The 20,389-nt window shown below is 46.1% G+C and overlaps 1 protein-coding gene across 1 annotated transcript in view; it reads left to right on the top strand.

Annotated features, from left to right (window-relative positions):
- Nucleotides 1–4,328: 4,328 nt before the first annotated feature.
- LOC101360856 (mucin-16) overlaps nucleotides 4,329–20,389 on the top strand; it is a gene marked incomplete at its 5' end in the record, with an annotated part of 35,781 nt that continues 19,720 nt past the window's right edge. The window contains 15 exon segments of the mRNA XM_023735262.1: nucleotides 4,329–4,444; nucleotides 4,550–4,617; nucleotides 5,069–5,241; nucleotides 5,541–5,700; nucleotides 9,710–9,867; nucleotides 10,159–10,194; nucleotides 10,528–10,593; nucleotides 12,310–12,464; nucleotides 12,577–12,644; nucleotides 13,061–13,071; nucleotides 13,074–13,241; nucleotides 13,763–13,798; nucleotides 17,190–17,314; nucleotides 17,408–17,475; nucleotides 19,598–19,770. Coding sequence (XP_023591030.1) covers nucleotides 4,329–4,444; nucleotides 4,550–4,617; nucleotides 5,069–5,241; nucleotides 5,541–5,700; nucleotides 9,710–9,867; nucleotides 10,159–10,194; nucleotides 10,528–10,593; nucleotides 12,310–12,464; nucleotides 12,577–12,644; nucleotides 13,061–13,071; nucleotides 13,074–13,241; nucleotides 13,763–13,798; nucleotides 17,190–17,314; nucleotides 17,408–17,475; nucleotides 19,598–19,770 — 1,581 coding nt within the window.

Raw genomic sequence — 20,389 nt, forward strand, 5'->3', positions numbered from 1 at the left:
TTCTTCCTATTGATATACTGCTGCAACCTTTTAAAATTATTTTCAGCAAAATAATTTAAAAATTAAAGATTATAGCCAAAAAATTCTGCAGGGAAGTTCTACTTTGTCATATTGGATGCCTACCACAGGTATAAGGGTTAGGTTTCCAACATATATTTTGTGTTGACACAATTCACTCCCTAACACTATTTCTTATTCATCTATGATTCCACAGATCTTTGCAATTAATGCTCACTGAATGAGTAAGTCTGGGTTCCCAAAATCTTTGTTCCCACCTTTAGCTCCTGTGGCTGATGGCTGTACTTAGTCCACTGCTGGTGCTTTGGCCAGGGTCACAGGCAACTTTGGCCATTATTATGGTTCAAAGAGACAACTTTCTCTTCCTCCCTGTTGCAGCTCCTGAACCTGCCCTGGTTCCATTCATCCTCAACTTCACCATCACCAACCTGCGCTACATGGATGACATGGATCCACCAAGTTCAACTTGACTGAAAGGATCCTACAGCACCTGGTAAGAGCCCCATGATGAACACCACCTTGCTTGGCCTCAACAAGTCCACCCTGAAGTCATCATCATCCCTCAAACCTGCTCCATCCCTCATCATGAAACACAGAGACAGGAGTGCCAACCTTGGTCCTCCCTGTCCTTCACCTCCCAGATCTATCCCTCTCAAGACTTTCCTTTCTCTGCATCTGCATCACCTAAAACTTTACTCGGGCAACCAGCAGCCTCCACTACAGTAGCCATCGCTCTGGCCTACATATGTCTACCTACTTCCTGTCTAGCTGACAGTCTTTGGATGGCTCCACCTGGCCTCAAGTCATGTCCAACCTCTGTTTTGCATAGTCACAGCTTCCCATTTCTGAGATCAGAGGATACTTCCAGCCTCAAGTCTACACTTTCTCTGGCCACAATAAAAGGACTTGAGGTTTCTTGTGTGCAGCTGCTCTGCCCTACCACCAGGACTTTCCCCGACTCTTCCTCCTGTCTGGAGTTTTCTTTCCAGTTGTTGGCTGCCATTTACCAAACTCTTACCCTTCTTATCATCACACCTGAAATGGTTCTTCCTTTGTGAACTTTCCTGAGTCAGTGTGTTGGATCCCCCTCCTGGACTCATATGTCTTCCAGCTCCCCTTGCAGCTTAATGATCTGATCACTGCCCTGGCCACAGTAACATAGACTAAGGCATGTCTTATGACATATAGAAGATATCATGGACTGCCAAGAGAACGAACAACTCTGTATTGGAAGAAATACAGCCAAAATGCTCCTTAGAAGCAAGGATGGTGAGACTTTGTCTCAAGTACTTTGGGCTTGTTATCAGGAAGGATCAGTTCCTGGAGAAGGACATCACGCTTGGTAAAGAAGAGGGTCAGCAAAAAACAGGAAGACCCTCAACGAGATGCATTGACACAGTGGCTGCAACAATGCGCTCAAGCATAGCAACGATTGTCAGCATGGTGCAGGACCGGGCAGTTTTTCGTTCTGTTGTACATAGGGTCACTATGAGTTGGAACTGACTCGACGGCACCTAACAACAACGACAACAATGCGTGTCTTAGTTTCCCAATGCCACTGTAACAGAAATATTACAAGTGGGTGGATTTAAAGAAAAAAAATTATTTTCTCATAATTCAGGAGGCTAAAAGTCCAGATTCAGGGCAACTGCTCTAGGGGAAGGCTCTCTGTCAGCTCCAAGGAAAATTCTTGTGACTTTCAGCTTCTATAGCCCTGCTTCCTGGCGATCTGCACATGGCATCTAACTTCCCTGGTTTTTGCTTGTGCTTCTGCATCTAATCTGTTCTTTTTATAACTGGGAGATCATTAGGTTTAGGACACACCCTACACTGATGTTGTTGTTGTTGTTAGATGTTATCGAGCCACCCTTTGAAGTCTTATGTTCAGCTCTTTTATTTCATCATTTCTTCCATTAGCTTTAGCTACTCTATGTTCAAAAGCAACTTTCAGAGTCTCTTCTGACATCCAGTTTGGTCTTTTCTTTCTTTCTTGTCTTTTTAATGACCTCTTGCTTTCTTCTTGTATGATGTCCTTGATGTCATTCCACAACTTATCTGGTCTTCGGTCATTAGCGTTCAACGTGTCAAATCTATTCTTGAGATGGTCTCTAAATTCAGGTGGGATATACTAAAGGTCATACTTTGGCTCTCTTGGACTTGTTCTAATTTTCTTCAGCTTCAACTTGAACTTACGTAAGAGCAATTGATGGTCTGTTTCACAGTCAGTCCATGACCTTGTTCTGACTGATGATATTGCACTTTTCCGTTGTCTCTTTCCACAGACGTATTCGATTTGATTCCTGTGTATTCCATCCCGTGAGGTCCATGTGTACAGTTCCTGTTTATGTTGTTGAAAAAAGGTATTTGCAAGGAAGAGGTCATTGGTCTTGCAAAATTCTATCATGCGATCTCCAGCATCATTTCTATCACCAAGACAATATTTTCCACCTACCAATCCTTTCTTCTTTGTTTCCAACTTTCGAATTCCAATCACCAGTAATTACCAATGCATCCTGATTGCATATTTGATCTATTTCAGACTGCAGAAGTTGGTAAAAATCTTCAATTTCTTCATCTTTGGCCTTAGTGGTTTGTGTGTAAATTTGAATACTAGTCATATTAACTGGTCTTCCTTTCAGGCATACGGATATTATCCTATCACTGTCAACATTGTACTTCAGGATAGATCTTGAAATGTTCTTTTTGATGATGAATGCAACACCATTCCTCTTAAATTTATCATTCCCGGCATAGTAGAACATGTGATTGTCCAATTCAAAATAGTCAAAACCAGTCCATTTCAGCTCACTAATGCCTAGGATATCAATCTTACACATTCCATTTCATTTTTGATGATTTCCAATTTTCCTAGATTCATACTTCATCTATTCCATGTTCTGATTATTAATGGATGTTTGCAGCTATTTCTTCTCATTTTGAGTCATGCCACATCAGCAAATGAAGGTCGTGAAAGCTTGACTCCATCCATGTCATTAAGGTTGACTCTACTTTGAGGAGGCAGCCCTTACCCAGTCTTATTTTGAGTGCCTTCCAAACTGAGGGGCTCATCTTCCGGCAATGTATCAATGTTCAGCTGCTATTCGTAACGTTTTCACTGGCTAATTTTTTTCAGAAGTAGACCGCCAGGTCCTTCTTCCTAGTCTGTCTTAGTCTGGAAGCTCAGCTAAAACCTGTCCACCATGGGTGACTCTGCTGGTATTTGAATACTGGTGGTATAGCTTCCAGCATCACAGCAACACGCAAGCCCCCAAAGTACCACAAACTGAAGGATGTGTGGGTGGCTACACTGATATGACCTCATTAATATAACAAAGAAACCCCTATTCCCAAATGAGATTACATCCACAGGTATGTTGTTAGGTACCTTGGAGTCAATTTTCCACTCATAACCACACAAAGGGGCCCTGGATGCACAATGGTAAAGCACTCGTCTGCTAAACAAAAGGTTGCCGATTCCAACCCACTTAGTGGCTCCTCAGGTGAAAAGATCTGACGATCTGCTCCTGTAAAAATTGTTATTGTTGTTAGGTACTGTCTAGTCTGTTCCGACTCATAGTGACCCTGTGTACAACAGAAACACTGCCAGATTCTGCACCATCCTCACAATCGTTGCTACGTTTAAGCCCATATTTGCTGCAAGACTGCCTCTTGGTCTCTACACAGGCTCCTTATGAGCACAATGAAGTGTTCTGGAATTCCTATTCTTTGCAATGTTATCCATAATTTATGATTCACACAGTCAAATGCCTTTGCATAGTCAATAAAACCCGGGTAAACATTTTACTGATATTCTCTGCTTTTGGCCAAGATCCATCTAACATCAGCAATATGTCCCTGGTTACACATCCTGTTCTGAATCAGGCTTGAATTTCTGGCCCTTCCCTGTTGATGTACTGCTGCAACCTTTTAAAATTATTTTCAGCAAAATAATTTAAAAATTAAATATTACAGCCAAAATATTCTACAGGGGAAGTTCTACTCTTTCATATTGGATGCCCGTGAGCCACAGGTATAAGGGTTAGGGTTCCAACACATATTTTGTGTAGACACAACTCAATCCATAGCCCTATGCTTTATTTATCTATGATTCCATAGAGCTTTGCACCCCATATATGCTCAATTAATGCTCAATGAATAAGTCTGGTTTGCCAAAATCTTTGTATCCACCTTCAGCTCCTGTGGCCAATGGCTGTACTTAGTCCACTGCTGGTGCTTCTGGCCATGGTCATGGGCAGCCTTGGCCATTACTGTGGTCCAAAGGTCAACTTTCTCTTCCTCCCCAAATGCAGCTGCTGAGCCTGCCCTGGTTCCGTTCACCTTGAACTTCACCATCACCAACCTGTGCTACACGGATGACCCAGCCTCCACCAAGTTCAACTTTACTGAGAGGATCCTGCAGCACCTGGTATGGGCCCCATGCTGATCACTTGGCGGCACCACCTTATACCTGCCCCCACTTTCCCTCAGCTCCTTGGGTCCTCCTGCTCACCTCATTTTCTTTTCTTACCAGCTTGGGCCCTTGCTCAGTAAAACCAGTGTTGGCCCCCTCTACTCTGACTGCAGACTGACCTCGCTCAGGTGAGACACCTTGAAAAGACAACTGGTGGGGCTGCCACAAGTGCTCCCAGGCTCAAGGCATTTGGTCAGTTTCCTTTCTGCCCTGCCAGACACACCCTCCTCAGTAGGGGTGGAATTCAGGAGGCATTTGCTCCAGGACCGAGGCATTTCCTGGTTCCCACTCCCATTCCCAGGTTCTGAAGGGCCCATTAGCAGAATTGACCCCTCCCTGATATCCTTGAACTCCTTCCTCCTTTCCTCTGACCAAGGAGGGCTTTTCCTTCAGGTGTTAAATTCTGTCTCCAGGGATTCTCTCCAGACAAAGATGCCTTGTGGACTTAGCTTTAATACCAAATCCAGCTCTTCACCTGTCTCATTTCCTCTGGCCCCTTCCTGCCATACCCCTAAAGAATCTCAGGAACCCTCTCTGGGGGAACCATTTATTAACATCCCTCACTTCCTCCTTCTACAGGGCCAAGAAGGACCAGGAAGCCACCAGAGTAGACACTGTCTGTACCCTCTGCCCTGACCCTGATGGTCCCAGGCTGGACAGAGAGTGGCTTTACTGGGAGCTGAACCAGCTGACCCAAGGGATCAGCCAGCTGGGCCCCTACACCCTGGACAGGGACAGTCTCTATGTGAATGGTGAGAGGCCCTGCTGGGGTGGGGGGTCTCCTCTCCCTTGCTAGGCGGGTCCTGCTAGGGCAGGTATCTGCCCCAAGTTCAAGCTTCTATCTGGGCCTCTCATATTAGAGGGCTTTGATCAAGGCCTCTGTCTCCTAGGCAAGAGGGAGGTGTATGGCCTTTGATCCCTGCCAGGTGGAGACTTTGTCTTCCTTGTAAGGAATCACAGCTGTGATGGTCCAGGTGTCATCTCTACCTTGACCAATTGGCCTCCTCATTGAGTGTCTCTCCCTCCCCCTTCCTCACCATCCTATCTGCAGGTTACACCCACTGGGCCTCAACCACCACCTCCACCAGTGAGTATTACAGACCTCAATATCCCTGTGTGCCTGGAACCACCTTACATCTCCTGAACAATAGGAACTACTGGACCAGCAACCCCTCTCCCCCGCCACTACTTACCATCAGGAAAGGAAAAGGGTCCAGAAGACATGCATAAAATGTGAACTGAGTTGGAGATGACAGGGGTCACCCTATTGCCCACCCTCTTGAGGATGATGACCTCTCCCTGGGCTGACAGGGGCATAAGAGAACTGTACACTTCCTTACCTAGTACCCCACCCCACCACCCAATGCAATTTCCTTAGAGATAGCTCACCATGGATGTCAACCCTTGTGTTTCTTCCCCAGCAGCTGTGAACTCATCCTTCCCACTATCCTCTCTGGCACCTGCTCTCACCACTAAGCCCACAGGTAGGAAAGTCCTCAAGCTTTTTTTGATAATGAAATCATTTCTCCAGCATTATTATACCAAATCATTTCTTTCTTCATTGCTCATTCACTGTCCCTGAGGGAGGTCATCCATTTATGTGAATTCTACCGAGCATCTAGTCTCTGGGTATCCAGATCTACACCCCACACCAGCTCCAGACACTTAGTCCATCCACCTCCTAGGACATCATTCAGATAGCTTGGTCTCAACATAACCACCCTGAAGTCATCATCATCCCTCAAACCTGCTCTTTCCCTCATCATCAAATGCAGAGGCCCTCCCTGTCCTTCACCTCCCACATCCATCCATCTCTCAAGACTTTCCCTTCTCGGCATCGGCATCACCTAAAACTTTTCTTGGGTATCCAGCATCTTCTGCTAGGATGGCTACAGTAGCCACCATTCTGGCCTACATATGTCTACCTAGTTCCTGTCTTGTTGACAATCTTTAGATTGCTCCACCTGACCTCAAGTCACATCCAACCTCTGTTCTGATAGTCACAGATTGCCCTTTCTGGTCTCAGAAGATCCTTCCTGTCCCGTGTCTTACATCTTGTGGCCACAGTGAAAGGATCTGAGGTTTCTTATGTGAGCTGCTCTGCCCTACCACCAGGCCTTTGTCCATGCTCTTCCTCCTGTCTGGAGTACTCTTTCCCATTGTTGCTGCCATTTACCAAACTCTTAACCCTTCTTAGCATCACATCTGAAATGGTGCTTCCTTTGTGAACTTTCCTGAGTCATCAGGTCTGGTGCCCCTCCTGGACTTATATGCCCCCCAGCTCACCTTGCAGCTTAATGGTCTAATTACTGCCTGGCTGCAATACTGGAGAGTAAGACATGTCCTAGTTTCCTAATGCTGTGGTAACAGAAGTATATAAGTGGGTGGCTTTAAAGAAAAGAAATTTGTTTTCTCACAATTCAAGAGGCTAGAAGTCCAGATTAAAGGCACCAGCTCTAGGGTAAGGCTCTCTCTCTCAGTTCCAGGAAGAATCCTTGTCACTTTCAGCTTCTTTAGCCCCAGCATTCTTCACTTCATTGGCAATCTGCACATGGCATCTAACTTCCCAAGTTTGTGCTTTGCTTCCGTATCTAATCTCTTCTTTTTATAACTCAGAAGTCATTATGTCTAGGACACACCCTACACTGATATGACCTCACTAATATAGCAAAGAAAAGCCTATTCCCAAATGAGATTTCATCCACAGGTGTGGAGTCGATTTTCCACTCATAACCACCCAGAGGGGCCCTGGTTGCACAATGGTTAAACACTCTGCTGGTAACCAAAAGATTGCCAGCTCTAACCCACTTAGTGGCTCCTCAGGAGAAAAGACCTCGTGAGCTGCTCCCATAAAGATTGTTGTTATTGTTGTTAGGTTCTGTCCAGTGGGTTCCAAATCATAGCCACCTTATGTACAACTGAACAAAACACTGCCTGGTCCTGTGCCATCCTCACAATCACTGCCATGTTTGAGCCCATTGTTGCAGCCCCTGAGTCACCCCATTTCACTGAGGGTCTTCCTCTTTTTCGCTCACCCTCTACCTTACCAAGCCTGATGTCCTTTACCAGGGACTGGTCCCTCCTGATAACATGATTGAAGTACGTGAGAAGAAGTCTCGCCATCCTCACTTCTAAGAAGCATTCTGGCTGTACTTTTTCCAAGACACATTTGGTCATTCTTCTGGTAGTCCATGGAATGTTCAGTATTCTTTACCAACACCATAATTCAAAGGCATCAATTCTTCTGTTTTACTTTTTCATTGTCCAGCTTCCCTATGCAAATAAGCCAGCTGAAAATGTCATGGTTTGGGATAGGTACATCTTAGTCATCAGAATGACGTCTTTGCTTTTTAAGGTTGAAAGAGGTCTTCTGCATCAGCTTTGTCCAGTGCAATGTGTCTTTTGATTTCTTGACTGCTGCCTTCGTGGGTGTTGATTGTGGATCCAAGTAAAATGAAATCCTTGACAGTTTCAATATTTTCTCCATTTATCAAAATGTTGCTTATTGGTCCAGTTGTGGAGATTTTTGTTTTCTTTATGTTGAGGTGTAATCCACACTGAAGGCTGTAGTCTTTGAACTTCCTCAGTAAGTGCTTCAAGTCCTCTTCATTTTCAGCAAACAAGGTTGTATCATCTGCAAATTGCAGGTTGTTAGTGAGCCTTCCTCCAATCCTGATGCCGCATTCTTCTTCTTACAGTCCAGCTTCTCAGAATATTTGCTCAGCATACAGATTGAATACGTGTGGTGAAAGGATACAACACTGACGCACATCTTTCCTTATTTTAAGCCACGTGATATCTCTTTGTTCTGTTCGAATGACTGCCTCTTGGTCTATGCACTGGTTCCTTATGAGCACAGTGTAGTGTTCAGAATTCCCCTTCACAGGAATGTTATCTGTAATTTGTCATGATTCACACAGTAAAATGCCTTTGCATAGTCAATAAAACACAAGAAAACATGTTTCTGGTATTCTCTGCTTTCAGCCAAGATCCGTATGTCATCAGCAATGGTATCCCTTGTTCCACGTCCTCGTCTGAATCAAGCTTGAATTTCTGGCCGTTCCCTGTTGATGTACTGCTGCAACCTTTTAAAATTATTTTAAGTAATATAATTTAAAAACAAAGATTACAGCCTAAAAAATCCTATGTGGGCAGTTCTACTTTGTCATATTGGATGCCTATGATCCACATGTGTAAAGTTTAGGGTTCAAACACATGTTTTGTGTTGACACAATTCAATCCATAACACTATGCCTTATTCATCTATGATTCCACAGATTTTTGCACCCATATATGCTCAATTAATGCTCATTGAATAAGTCTGGGTTCCCAAAGTCTTTGTTCCCTCCTTATGCTCCTGCGGCCGATGGCTGTACTTAGTCCACTGCTGGTGTTTCTAGCCAGGGTCCGAGGTAACCATGGCGATTACTATGGTACAAAGAGACAACTTTCTCTTCCTCCTCCAATGCAGCTCCTGAACCTGCCCCAGATCTGTTCACCCTTAACTTCAGCATTACCAACCTGTGCTACACAGATGACATGGGATGTTTGGGATCCACCGAGTTCAACTTGACTGAAAAGATCCTGAAGTGACGGGTAAGAGCACCACGATGGTCACTCGGCTGCACCACCTCATCCCTGCCCACACAGTCCCTCAACTCCTTGGAACTTCCTGCTCACCTCCTTCTCTTTTCTCACCAGCTTGGGCCCTTGCTCAATAAGAACAGTGTTGGCGCCCTTTACTCTGGCTGTAGATCGACCTCGCTCACATGAGACACCTTGAAAAGACAACTGATGGGAATGCCGAAAGTGATCCCATGCGCAAGGCATTTGGTCAGTGTCCTTCCTGCCGTGCCTGATACAACCTCCTCAGTAGAGGTGGAATTCAGGAGGCATTTGCTCCAGGACCAAGCTATTTCCTGGTCCCCACTCCCACTCTCAGGCTCTGCAGGGCCCATCAGCAGGACTGCCCCCTCCCTGTTACCCCCTGAACTCCCTCTTCCCCTTCCTTTGACCAATTAGGACAGTTTCTTCAGGTGTTAAATTCTGTCCCCAGGGATTCTCTCCAGACGAAGATGCCTTGTGCACTTGCTTTAATCTCAAATCAGGCTCTTCACCTACCTCATTTCCTCTTGCCCCTTTCTGCCCTACCCCTAAAGAATCTCAGGACCCCTTTCTGGGGCACCATTTGTTGTCATCCCTCACATCCTCCCTCCCCAGACCTAAGAAGGAAGGGGAAGCCACCAGAGTAGATGTCATCTGCACCCTCCGCCCTGACCCTGAGGGCCCCAGGTTGAACAGAGAGCGGCTTCACTGGGAGCTGAAACAGCTGATCTATGGGGTTACCCAGCTGAGCCCCTACACCCTGGACAGGGACAGTCTGTATGCCCTGCTGGGGTTGGGTTCTCCTCCCCCTTGCTGGATAGGTCATGCTAAGGCAAATATCTACCCCAAGTTTAGGTTTCCATCTGGGCCTCTCATTTTAGAGGGCCTTGATCAAGGCCTCTATCTCCTGGTGGGTGTGTGGCATTTGATCACTGCCAGGTTGGGGCTCTGTCTTCCTCGAAAGCAATCACAGCTGTGATGGTCCAGCTGCCATCTCTACCTTGACCAAGTGGCCTCCTCACTGAATGTCTCTCCCTCCTCCTGCCTCACCATTCTATCTGCAGGTTACACCAACTGGGCCTCTGCCACCACCTCCACCAGTGAGTATTACAGACCCCAATATCCCTGTGTGCCTGGGACCACCTCACATCTCCTAAACAATACAAGCTGCTGGACCTGCCAATCCTCCACCACTACCTACCATCAGGAAGGAAAAAGGTCCAGAGGACATGCATAGAAAGTGGATTGAGTTACAGATAATGGCAGTCTCCCCCTTCCTCACCCTCTTGAGGATGATGGTCTCTCCCTGGGTGGAGAGGGGCATAAGAGAGCTGTACATTTCCTTGTCTTCTTAGTTCCCCACCCCCACCACCCATTGCCATTTCCTTAGCAATAGCTCATCTTAGATTTCAATCCTGGTGTTTCTTCTCCAGCAGCTGTGACCTCCACATCCTTCTCAGCATCCTCTCTTGCACCTGCCCTCACCACCAAGCCCACAGGTAAGAAAGGCCTCAGGCTCTTATTGATAATGAAATCTCTTCTGCAGCATTATTTGTATCAAATCATTTCTTCCTTCGTTGCTCACTCACTCTCCCAGAGGGTGCTCATCCATTTATGTGGATTCTACTGACCATTTAGCCTTCGAGTCCCCAAATCCACACCACACGGCAGCTCTGGACCCCTTGTCCATTCACCCCCTGGGATACCACTCAGGCCTCCTGGTCTCAACATGTCCACCCTGAAGTCATCACCATCCTTCATATCTGCTCCATCCCTTATCACCAAACACAGTCTGGTGTGCCAACCTTGGCCCTTCCTGTTCCTCACCTCCCACATACATCCATCACCAAAGCTCATCTTTTGTCCTTCCTAAATATCTCTCAGGTCCTTCCTTTCTCTGCATCTGCATCACTTCAACCTTCATTCAGACCACCAGCATCTTTCACTACGATGGCTGTAGTAGCCTCCACTATGGCCTATATATGTCCATGTAATTCCTGTCTTGTTGACAATCTTTGGATGGCTCCACTTGGCCTCAAGTCACACCCAAACTCTGTTCTGGATAGTCACAACCTCCCTTTCTGGGATCAGAGGATCCTTCCAGACTCATATCTAAACTTCCCTGTGTCCACAATGAAAGGAATTGAGGTTCTTTGTGTGAAACTGCTCTGCCCTACTACCAAGGCCTTTACCTAGGCTGTTCTTCCTGCCTGGAGCATTCTTTCCAGTTGTCAGCTACCATTTACCTAACTCACACCCAAAATGGTTCCTCCTTTATGAAGCTTTCCTGAGTCATTGAATTGGGTATACTTTCTTGACACATATGTACCCTAGATTCCCCTGCAGTGTCTGGTCACTCCCCTGGTCACAATACTGGGAGATTACATGTCTTAATTATCTAGTGTTGCTGTAACAGAAATACTATAAGTGGTCGGCTTTAAAGAACAGAAATTTATTTTCTCAGACTTTCAGAGACTGGAGGCACCAGTTTTAGTCAGCTCTGGGGGAAAATCCTTGTCTCTTTCAGGTTCTGTAGATCAGCATTCCTTGGTTCCTTGGAAATCTTCACATGGCATATATATTCCCCAGTTTGTTTTTGTGCTTCTGTGTCTAATCCGCTCTTTTAATAACTCAAAAGGGATTAGGTTTAGGGTGTACAATGATAATGACCTCATTAACATAACAAATAAAACCTTATTCCCAAACTGGATTACATCCAGTTACACAAGTTAGGATTCCAACACATATTTTGGTGGGACACATTTCAAATGGTAACGTTATGCATTATTCATCTACGAACCCACAGAGCCCTGCACAGAGCTTTGCACTCATTCCAAAACCAAAACATCAAACTCCCTGCTGTCAAGTTGATTCTGACTCATAATGACCCTAAGTGTTACAGAGTAGAACTACTCCATAGGGTTTTTTTTGGCTGTAATCTTTACGGAAGCAGATCACCAGGGTGGGTTCAAACAGCCAACCTTTAGGTTAAAAGCCCATTGCAAACCACTTGCACCACACAGGGACATTTGTACCCATTAGCGTGCAATAAATGCTCATTGAATGAATGAGTCAAGGTTCCCAACATCTTGTGAATTCCAGAATGTTCCTTCCTTCAGCTCCTGCAGCTCCTGCAACCGATGGCTATACTTAGTCCACTGCTGGTGCTTCTGGCCAGGGTCCCAGGCAACCTTGGCCGTTACTATGATCCAAATGGACATCTCTCTCTTCTTCTCCCAATACAGCTGCTGAACCTACCCTGGTTCCGTTCACCCTCAGCTTTACCATCACCAACCTGTGCTACATGGATGACATGGGACGCCCAGGCTCCACCAAGTTCAACTTCACTGAGAGGGTCTTGCAGTGCCTGGTGAAAGACCCATGATGACCACCCACCAGTCCTCCTCACACTGTCACACCTTCCCACACAGCCCCTCAGCCCCTTGGGCCTTCCTGCTCACCTCCTTCTCTTTTCTCACCAGCTTGGAACTTTACTCAATAAGACCAGCATCGGTGCCCTGTACTCTGGTTGCAGACTGGCCTGCCTCAGGTGAGAACCCTGGATAGAAGGATTCAGCAGGTTGGGTGGACCCTCATGCACAGGGCTCAGTTTCTGTGACCTCCAGCTCCACCTAACTACTTCATGACCTCTTCAATTCCCAGAACGCTTAAAGGTTAGAGACAAGGAACCATGTTTACATTTATAGGCTCCAGATGATATTTTGTTATAAATGAGGGGTCTCCTCTAAGAAGTAACCACTGCATCCTGTCTGCAAATTCTAAGAACAATGTTTTCTGTCCCCAGCAGTGAACGTGTTATCTCAGATGACAGACACCTAGGAGAGCCCCTCTCAACATCAGAGTTAGCTCTTTCAGCATCTCCCTTCAATTCTCTTCCTTTACATACCTGGAATGCTCAGGGATCCTTTTTCATGTTTCTCCATCCCCATATCCTTCCTTCTGCAGGCCTGAGAAGGCATAGAAACCACTGGAGTGGATGCTGTCTGCACCTACTACTCTGACCCTGAGGGCCCCAGGTTGGACAGAGAGCAGCTGTACTGGGCACTGAGCCAGTTGACCCATGGTGTCAACCAACTGGACTACTACAGTCTAGACCAAGACATTCTTTATAGACAGTTTTTCAATAGTAAGGGGCTATGCTGCAGCTGGATCTGTCTTCCAGTTGGAGTCTTGTGTTTTCCCAAAACTCTGAGGAAGGCCACGATCTCCCCAGAGTGAGCATTAATCTAGTCTTTCCCACTCCTGGGTCTGAGTTCCATCTTCATTGTGATGAATTAATGCCCTAGTGGGGATAATGACTGGATCCAGCCACCTCAACCTCATAGACTGATTGCCTCTTCCTGAACATCGCTCCACAGCCTCTTCCCTGTGCTTTTCCTGCAGAAGTTCCTAATCTTGTCTTTTACTTAATGTTTTCAAGGTCCATCCATGTTGTAACATGTCTCAGGACTTTGTTTCTCTCAATGGCTGAGTCATATTCCACTGTGTGTACAGCCACATTTTTTTAATTCTTTCATCTGTTGATGGACATTTAGGTTGTTTCCACCTTCTGGCTATTGTGAATAGTGCTGCCACGAATATTGATGTTCTTCTTATCCTTTATATACACCCTGACTCTCTTCAACTCTTCTTCCCTTCTCTCTGCAGGTTTCACCTATGGAGCCTCAGCCTCAACTACAACCAGTGAGTATTTCTGGCCCTGATTTCCTGGGTTCCATCCTCAGTTTGGTGGGAGAGCTGGTTCTCCTTTACTTACTACCCTCAATGAGGGAAACATCTGGAAGGGCCTCTAACTCACACCTCCTCCCCTCCTGGCTCCTGGTGGAGAGTCCTAGCCCAGAGTGAAGAGGGCTTAGACACAGATATGATGTGGCCCTCACATGGTTTTCACTTTAATCTGAAAAAGTTGCCCAGTATTGTCTTTTCTTAATCTTTCTTTGTCTTTTCATTTTTTAAGTTTTTTTTTGTGGTAAAAAATTGTATAACAAAACATTTGTCAATTCAACAATTTTTACACGTACAATTTTGTGAGATTGATTATACATTCATCGTATTGGACAACCATCACCACTATTCTTTTCCAAATTATTCCACCACAATTAACAGAAACTCAGTGCTCCTAAGCAATGACTCCCCCTTCTCCCTTCCTTCCCACCCCTGGTAACCACTGATAAGCTTTTATTTCTATATATTTACCTATTTCATGTAAAAGGGATCATAAAATATTTACCCTTCTGTGACTAACTTATTTTGCTTAGCATAATGTTTTCAAGGTTCATCCATGTTGTGGCATGCAACAGAACTTCATTTCTTTTTATGGCTACTTAATATTCCATTGTACGTGTATACTACATTTTGATCATTCATCTATTGATGGACATTTAAGCCGTTTCCACCTTTTGGCTATTGTGAATAGTGCTGCAGTGAACACTGATGTTCTTCTTATCCTTTAATTCATATCTCTGTTTGTTATTCTGAGACTTTCTTAACATCACTGTTGCACCTGTTGTGGTTGAGTTTTCAGCTAACATTTATTGAAACCTATGACCTTCCAGACACCTTGCTAAAAGAGTTACATACACTATCTTCCTTAATCCTTACCACAGCCATGTGACTTAGCTCCATTTTACAGATGAGAAAGCTCAGGCTCAGAGAGGCTGAGTCTCCTGCAAAGGCCACACGGCAAATAAATAATAGAACCAGGATTTCACATACTCCAACTCATTGTCTAACTCTCCACACTATTCATTTATTGGTTTATTCATTCCAAAAGACATGCTTATTTTTGGGGTACACTCTTATGGTCATGTTCAAGGGCCAAACTCCTTTTGCATCCCCAAAAAACCCTGTGATAAGCACCTTGTTGGTTTTCAAGAATTAATTGCCCTTGTATTAGGAATGTGTTTTCTCAACCCAGTCAAACTCTCCTTGGGGTCCATCACTGGTCTCTTACATCTCATCCTCCATCACTTTCTGTCACCACAGCAGGAGCCTGGGCCACTGAGGTGCAATAACAACCATCTTTTTCCAAATGATAGGGGGAAAATAAGTCAATGTCAACTCCATGAGTACAAGGACTGTGTTTTATTTATCACTGTCTCTAGCCCTTGTAACAATTCCTGGAACATTATAAGGCCAAGTCAATATGTGTGGAAGGGAGAAAAGATGGATGGATGGAAGGATGGGTGGAGAAAAAGATGGATAGGAGGAAGGAAAAATGGATGGAAGAAAAGAAGACGGGAGGGAAGGAGAGAAAGGACAGATGGATGGATGGATGGACGGAAGGATGAACGGATGAACAGATGGAAGGACGGATGGATGGAAGGATGGATGGATGGATGGAAGAGAAGATAGATGGAAGAAGGAAAGAGAGAAAGATGATGGATAGAGCAAGAAAGGCAGAAGAGAGGGAGAAAGAAAGATGGAGGAAGGAAGGATAGATGGATAAGATGGATGGATGGATGGATGGAAGAGAAGTTTGAAGGAAGAATTAAAGAAAAAAGGAAGGGTGGAAGGATGGACAGAAGGGTGCATGGAAAGAAGTATGAATGAAAGGAAAAAAAGAAGAGTGGAAAGAAGGAAGGAAAATAGTTGGATGGAAGGAAGGAAGAAAGAAGGAATGGAAGGAAGAAAGGAAGCATGGACAGTATGCATGGAAGGAGGTAAAACAGAAGGAAGGAAAGACTTGTGGATGGAACAAAAGAAAGATGCAGGGAAAGAAGAAAGAAGGGATAGAAGGAGAGAAGGAAAAATGGACGAAAGGATGCATGGATGGAGGGATGAATGAAAAGAAGAAAAGAGGAGGGAGGGAGGGAGGACAGGAAGGCAGTAAAGTTTTCTTCCACAGGTTTGTCTTAAACAATTTAGCACCTGCACCACTTATCTATTCTAGAGTCAAGTCACAGGACTCTGATCTCACCTGTGCCATGAGTTCACTTTATGCTCCTTCCCATGGGGTTCTGCACGGTAGCCCCACTACTGTGTACTGCCTCAGCTGCACAGGTCTGAGGACTCGCATAACAGGGATGTTAAGAGCATAGACTCTGGGGTTGGAGACCGTGGGTCCAAACTGACTCTTCCTCCCTCCAGTCATGTGACCCTGGGCAGGCGTCCCTTTCTGGGCTTTGGTTGCCTCCTTTGTTAGATGTGGATAATTCTAGTACGCAGCTCACATATATCCATGTAAAAAGTGAATTCCCGAAGTGTTCACGTCTTTATTTTGTAAAATAGACACATAGTGCTTACTCTGTGCCTGGCACTGCGCTAAGCACTTTACAAAGCTTAACCCGTTTAAGCCTCATAACAGCCTTTGAAGTAAAAATCATTATTATCCCATCTTCCAGATAAATAAATTGAAGTGCAGAGATTTTGGTGTGGCTGTTAGGATTATTGTGTGTGTGTATTGTTTTTCTTTGTTTGTTATTAATGTCTTTATTATTAACCAATATATAGAAGGTTCTTATATCTGACTGTGAGGGCAGGGGAGAGGGAAATAGAAAGAAAGAGAGAGGCAGAGAGAGACAGAAGCACAGACAGAGGCAAGAGAGACAGAGAGATAGAGATGGGAGCAGAGAGAACCTGAGTGAAAATGTGCAGGGTCTTTGGTTCCACACCAGTGTGTCAGGATTTAGCCTTTCCTTCTGGGAAAGAACAGAACTATTAATGTTTTCACCGAGCTCTCCCTTCCTACATCTGAGTAAAAAGGGCCCAGCTAGATGCTCCAAATCATTAAGCACTCACACCGCAATTTCCTGCTGGAGTCCCTGGGTGGTGCAAATGGCTAATGTACTTGGCTGCTAATCTCAAGGTTGAGGGTTTTAATCTACCCACAGGTGCCTTGAAAGAAAGGCCCAGCAACCTGCTTCCAAAAAATTAGCCACTCAAAACCCTATGGAGCACAGTTCTATTCTGGCACACGCAGGGTCCACTGCACCAGGCAGGTTGGTTATTTTTATTCCCTGCTGGAGTTGTCTCTAACTAGTGACCCTCAGGCTGATCTGGAGGAGGGCATGAGGACCCTGGAAACCCCTCCCTGAGCCTTGTCTGTCTCCCCTGCGGCAGCCGAGGAGGTTAGCGAGGATTCGAGGATTCGATTCGTTCACCCTGAACTTCACCGTCGACAACCTGAGCTACTCGGCAGACATGGGCCGACCCGGCTCCCTCAAGTTCAACATCACGGACACCCTCATGCAGCACCTGGTGAGAGGCCTGCTTTCCCTGCCCGCCCCTTTGTGCCCAGCCCAGCGCTCTTGCTCGTATCTGACCTGCACTGGCTCCCTGCTTCCCTTCCAGCTCAGCCCCGTGTTCCAGAGGAGCAGCCTGGGTGCCGGATATGCAGGCTGCAGGCTCACCGCGCTAAGGTGAGACCTGTCTCTCCCTTCAGGCTGTACCCTCCTCTCTGCCACCACCGAGGAATTTGGGGTTCTGACCTCTGACTATGGGGGCCACCCGGGTTGGTGGTGGGCTCCCCGTGGAGGGTCCTCTTCTGCATCCATTTTCTCTGACGTCTCCAGTCAGCTTGCGTTCTGTTGGCATTTACTAAGCACAGTCCCTAGGTGGCGCAAGCGGTTTGCGCTCCAGTACTAATGTAAAGTTTGACAGTTTGAATCCACCCAGTGGTACTGCTGAAGGCCTGGTGATCCACTTCCATTAAGATTACAGCCAAGAAAACCCCACGGAGCAGTTGTACTCTGACTCAAAGGAGTTGCCATGGGTCAGAATTGACTTGACAGCAAAGGGTTTGGTTTGGTTTTTTCAGTCCTTGGTTGTGGAATGGGTTTTCAGCGCACGGGTTAAGCACTCAACTACTAACAAAAAGTTGGAGGTTTGAGCCCACCCAGAAGTACCTCAGAAGAAAGGCCTGGTGATATACTTCTGACATTCAACCACTGAAAACCCTGTAGAGCACAGTTCTGCTCTGACACACATGAGGCCCCCATGAGCTGGAGTCAACTCTGTAGCAATTGGGTTACTGGGGAGTCCATTCATATCTGTGTTCAGTTGACACCTATGGTGCAGCTTCTCTGAAGTAGGTGGCAGGAACCACAGGAACAAGACAGACACTGCTCCCTGCCCTCATCTAGTGGAGAAGAACAGATCCTAAGCGGGAAAATAGGTATCTACATAAGACTATTTCAAACAAGGTGAGGTGATGTGGACCATAGAGAGTGATGGGGAGGACAGCTTTCCCTAGGACACAGGGATAAGCCTCTCTGTGCAGCTGACTTTGGAGCTGTGCACTGAATGACAAGAAAACTGTTCCAGGCAGAGGGAACAGCAGGGGCAAATGTCTTGAGGTGAGAATGACCTTGGCGTGTTCGGTGAACAGCAGTGAGGCCAGTGTGGCTGGAGGAAAGAGAGAGCAAGGGGAAGAGAGGGAGTAGATGAGCTTTGAGGTATCAGCAGGGTCTACAGCACATAGGGTCTTGGAGGACTTTATTTTAATATGAAGCAGGCACTATGCTAGGTGCTGGAGGTTCAACATAAAACAGAGAACCAGGCTGGCCCATTCCCTGCCTTCATGGAAGCCACAGTCTGGAGGGAACATAGACAAAAAATATATGATGACATAGAGGGCAACCAGGGCTGTTATTAGTCAACGCCCATGGAAACAGCAGTCAAGAAATCAAACAACATATTGCACTGGGCGAATGTGCTGCAAAGGACTTCTTTAAAGCTATAAAAAGCAAAAATGTCAGTAATGAATAAGGTGCACCTGACCCGAGCCATGGTCTTTTCAATGGACTCATATGTATGCAAAGGTGAACAATAAAAAAAAGAAGAATTGATGCATTTGAATTGTGATGTTGGCGAAGAATATTGACTGTACTGTAGACTGCTAGAAGAACACACAAATCGGTGTTAGAAGAAATACAACTGGAATGCTCTTTAGGAGCGAGGATGTTGAGATTTATGTTGCTTACTTTGGACACGTCATCAAGAAAGACCAATGGCTAAAAAAAGACATCATGTTTGATAGATGGCCAAGGAAAACCCTCAACGAGATGGAATTTCACAATAGACGAAACAATGGACTCAAACATACCAACGATCGTGAAGATGGCACAGGACCAGGCAACATTGCCTCCTCTTGTACATAAGGTCACCATGAGTTGGAGCTGATTTGACAGCAACTAACAATAACACAACAACCAGGAATGTGATGGGGAAGCACGGGGGCTGGGCGTCCTGGAAGAGGCCCTTGGCCCAGCCTGGGAGGGTCCTTGGAGGAGGAAGCATCTAGGCTGAGACCTGAGAAATGACTGAGGAGTCACCCAGGTAAGGTGGGAAAAGGAGAGTCTTCCAGAGTAGTAACCACATGTGCCAAGGTCCCTAGGTGAGAGAATATAGCCATGTAGAAATGCTATGAATGGTTCAGTGAGGCTAGAACTTGGATGTGAGGTGTGCAGTAGTGACAGGTGGCATGCATCCCCCAAAAGCCAACCTCGCCTTCGCATCCTCAGAAGAAACCTCCCTCCCCAGGTCTGAGAACAATGGTGCCTGGACAGGGATGAACACCCTCTGCACCTACTGGCAGCCCCCTAGGGGTCCAGGCCTGTGTGCCAAGCAAGTATTCCATGAGTTGAGCTGGCAGACCCACGGCATTACCCGCCTGGGCCCCTACTCACTGGACAAGGACAGCCTCTACCTCAATGGTGAGTGGCCCTCATCCCCACCTCCCTGAACCCACCCTCTCCTCCCAGGAGGGTCTCTGTTTACCAGTTCTCCAGGCAAAGACTTGAAACAAACTCAAGTGTGAATCCCGGTTCCACCACTGACCTCCTGCAGTCACCTTGCAAGGCCAGTCCTTGATTAACCCCATTTAACAGATGAAAAAACTGAGACTCAGAAAGGCTAAGTAATTTGCCCCGGTGGGTGTAGCTGGAGAGGTGAGCTGGGGCTTGAACCACAGTTGTCAGAATCCAAAGCCTTGATCCCCTCTATGCAATTAACTCATAGAAGAGTCTTCTTGGGGGAGCCCTGGGGAAAAAATTCCCACATGTCTCCCCTCCTTGCTTCCAATGGACTTCTCTCCTGGGTGGGCCCCTGTGCCAGGAAGGCAGGCAGGCACTCTGAACATCTAGGGGATCTAAGCTGCAGACACACTGGATATCACCTTCAGCCAAGAACCCCAGAAGGGACCCTGTTCAACAAGAGGGTGTCCCCCATCTGGATTCTACAAGGCACAGTGTGGCCGTGGTGAGGCAGATCAAAATAACTCCCTTTCCCGCCCCTCCACACCCAACCTGAGAGCAGCGCTTGTCACTCACACTC

The sequence above is a fragment of the Trichechus manatus genome, unplaced genomic scaffold (genome assembly GCF_000243295.1).
Source record: "Trichechus manatus latirostris isolate Lorelei unplaced genomic scaffold, TriManLat1.0 scaffold00077, whole genome shotgun sequence".
Taxonomy (NCBI): Eukaryota; Metazoa; Chordata; class Mammalia; order Sirenia; family Trichechidae; genus Trichechus; species Trichechus manatus.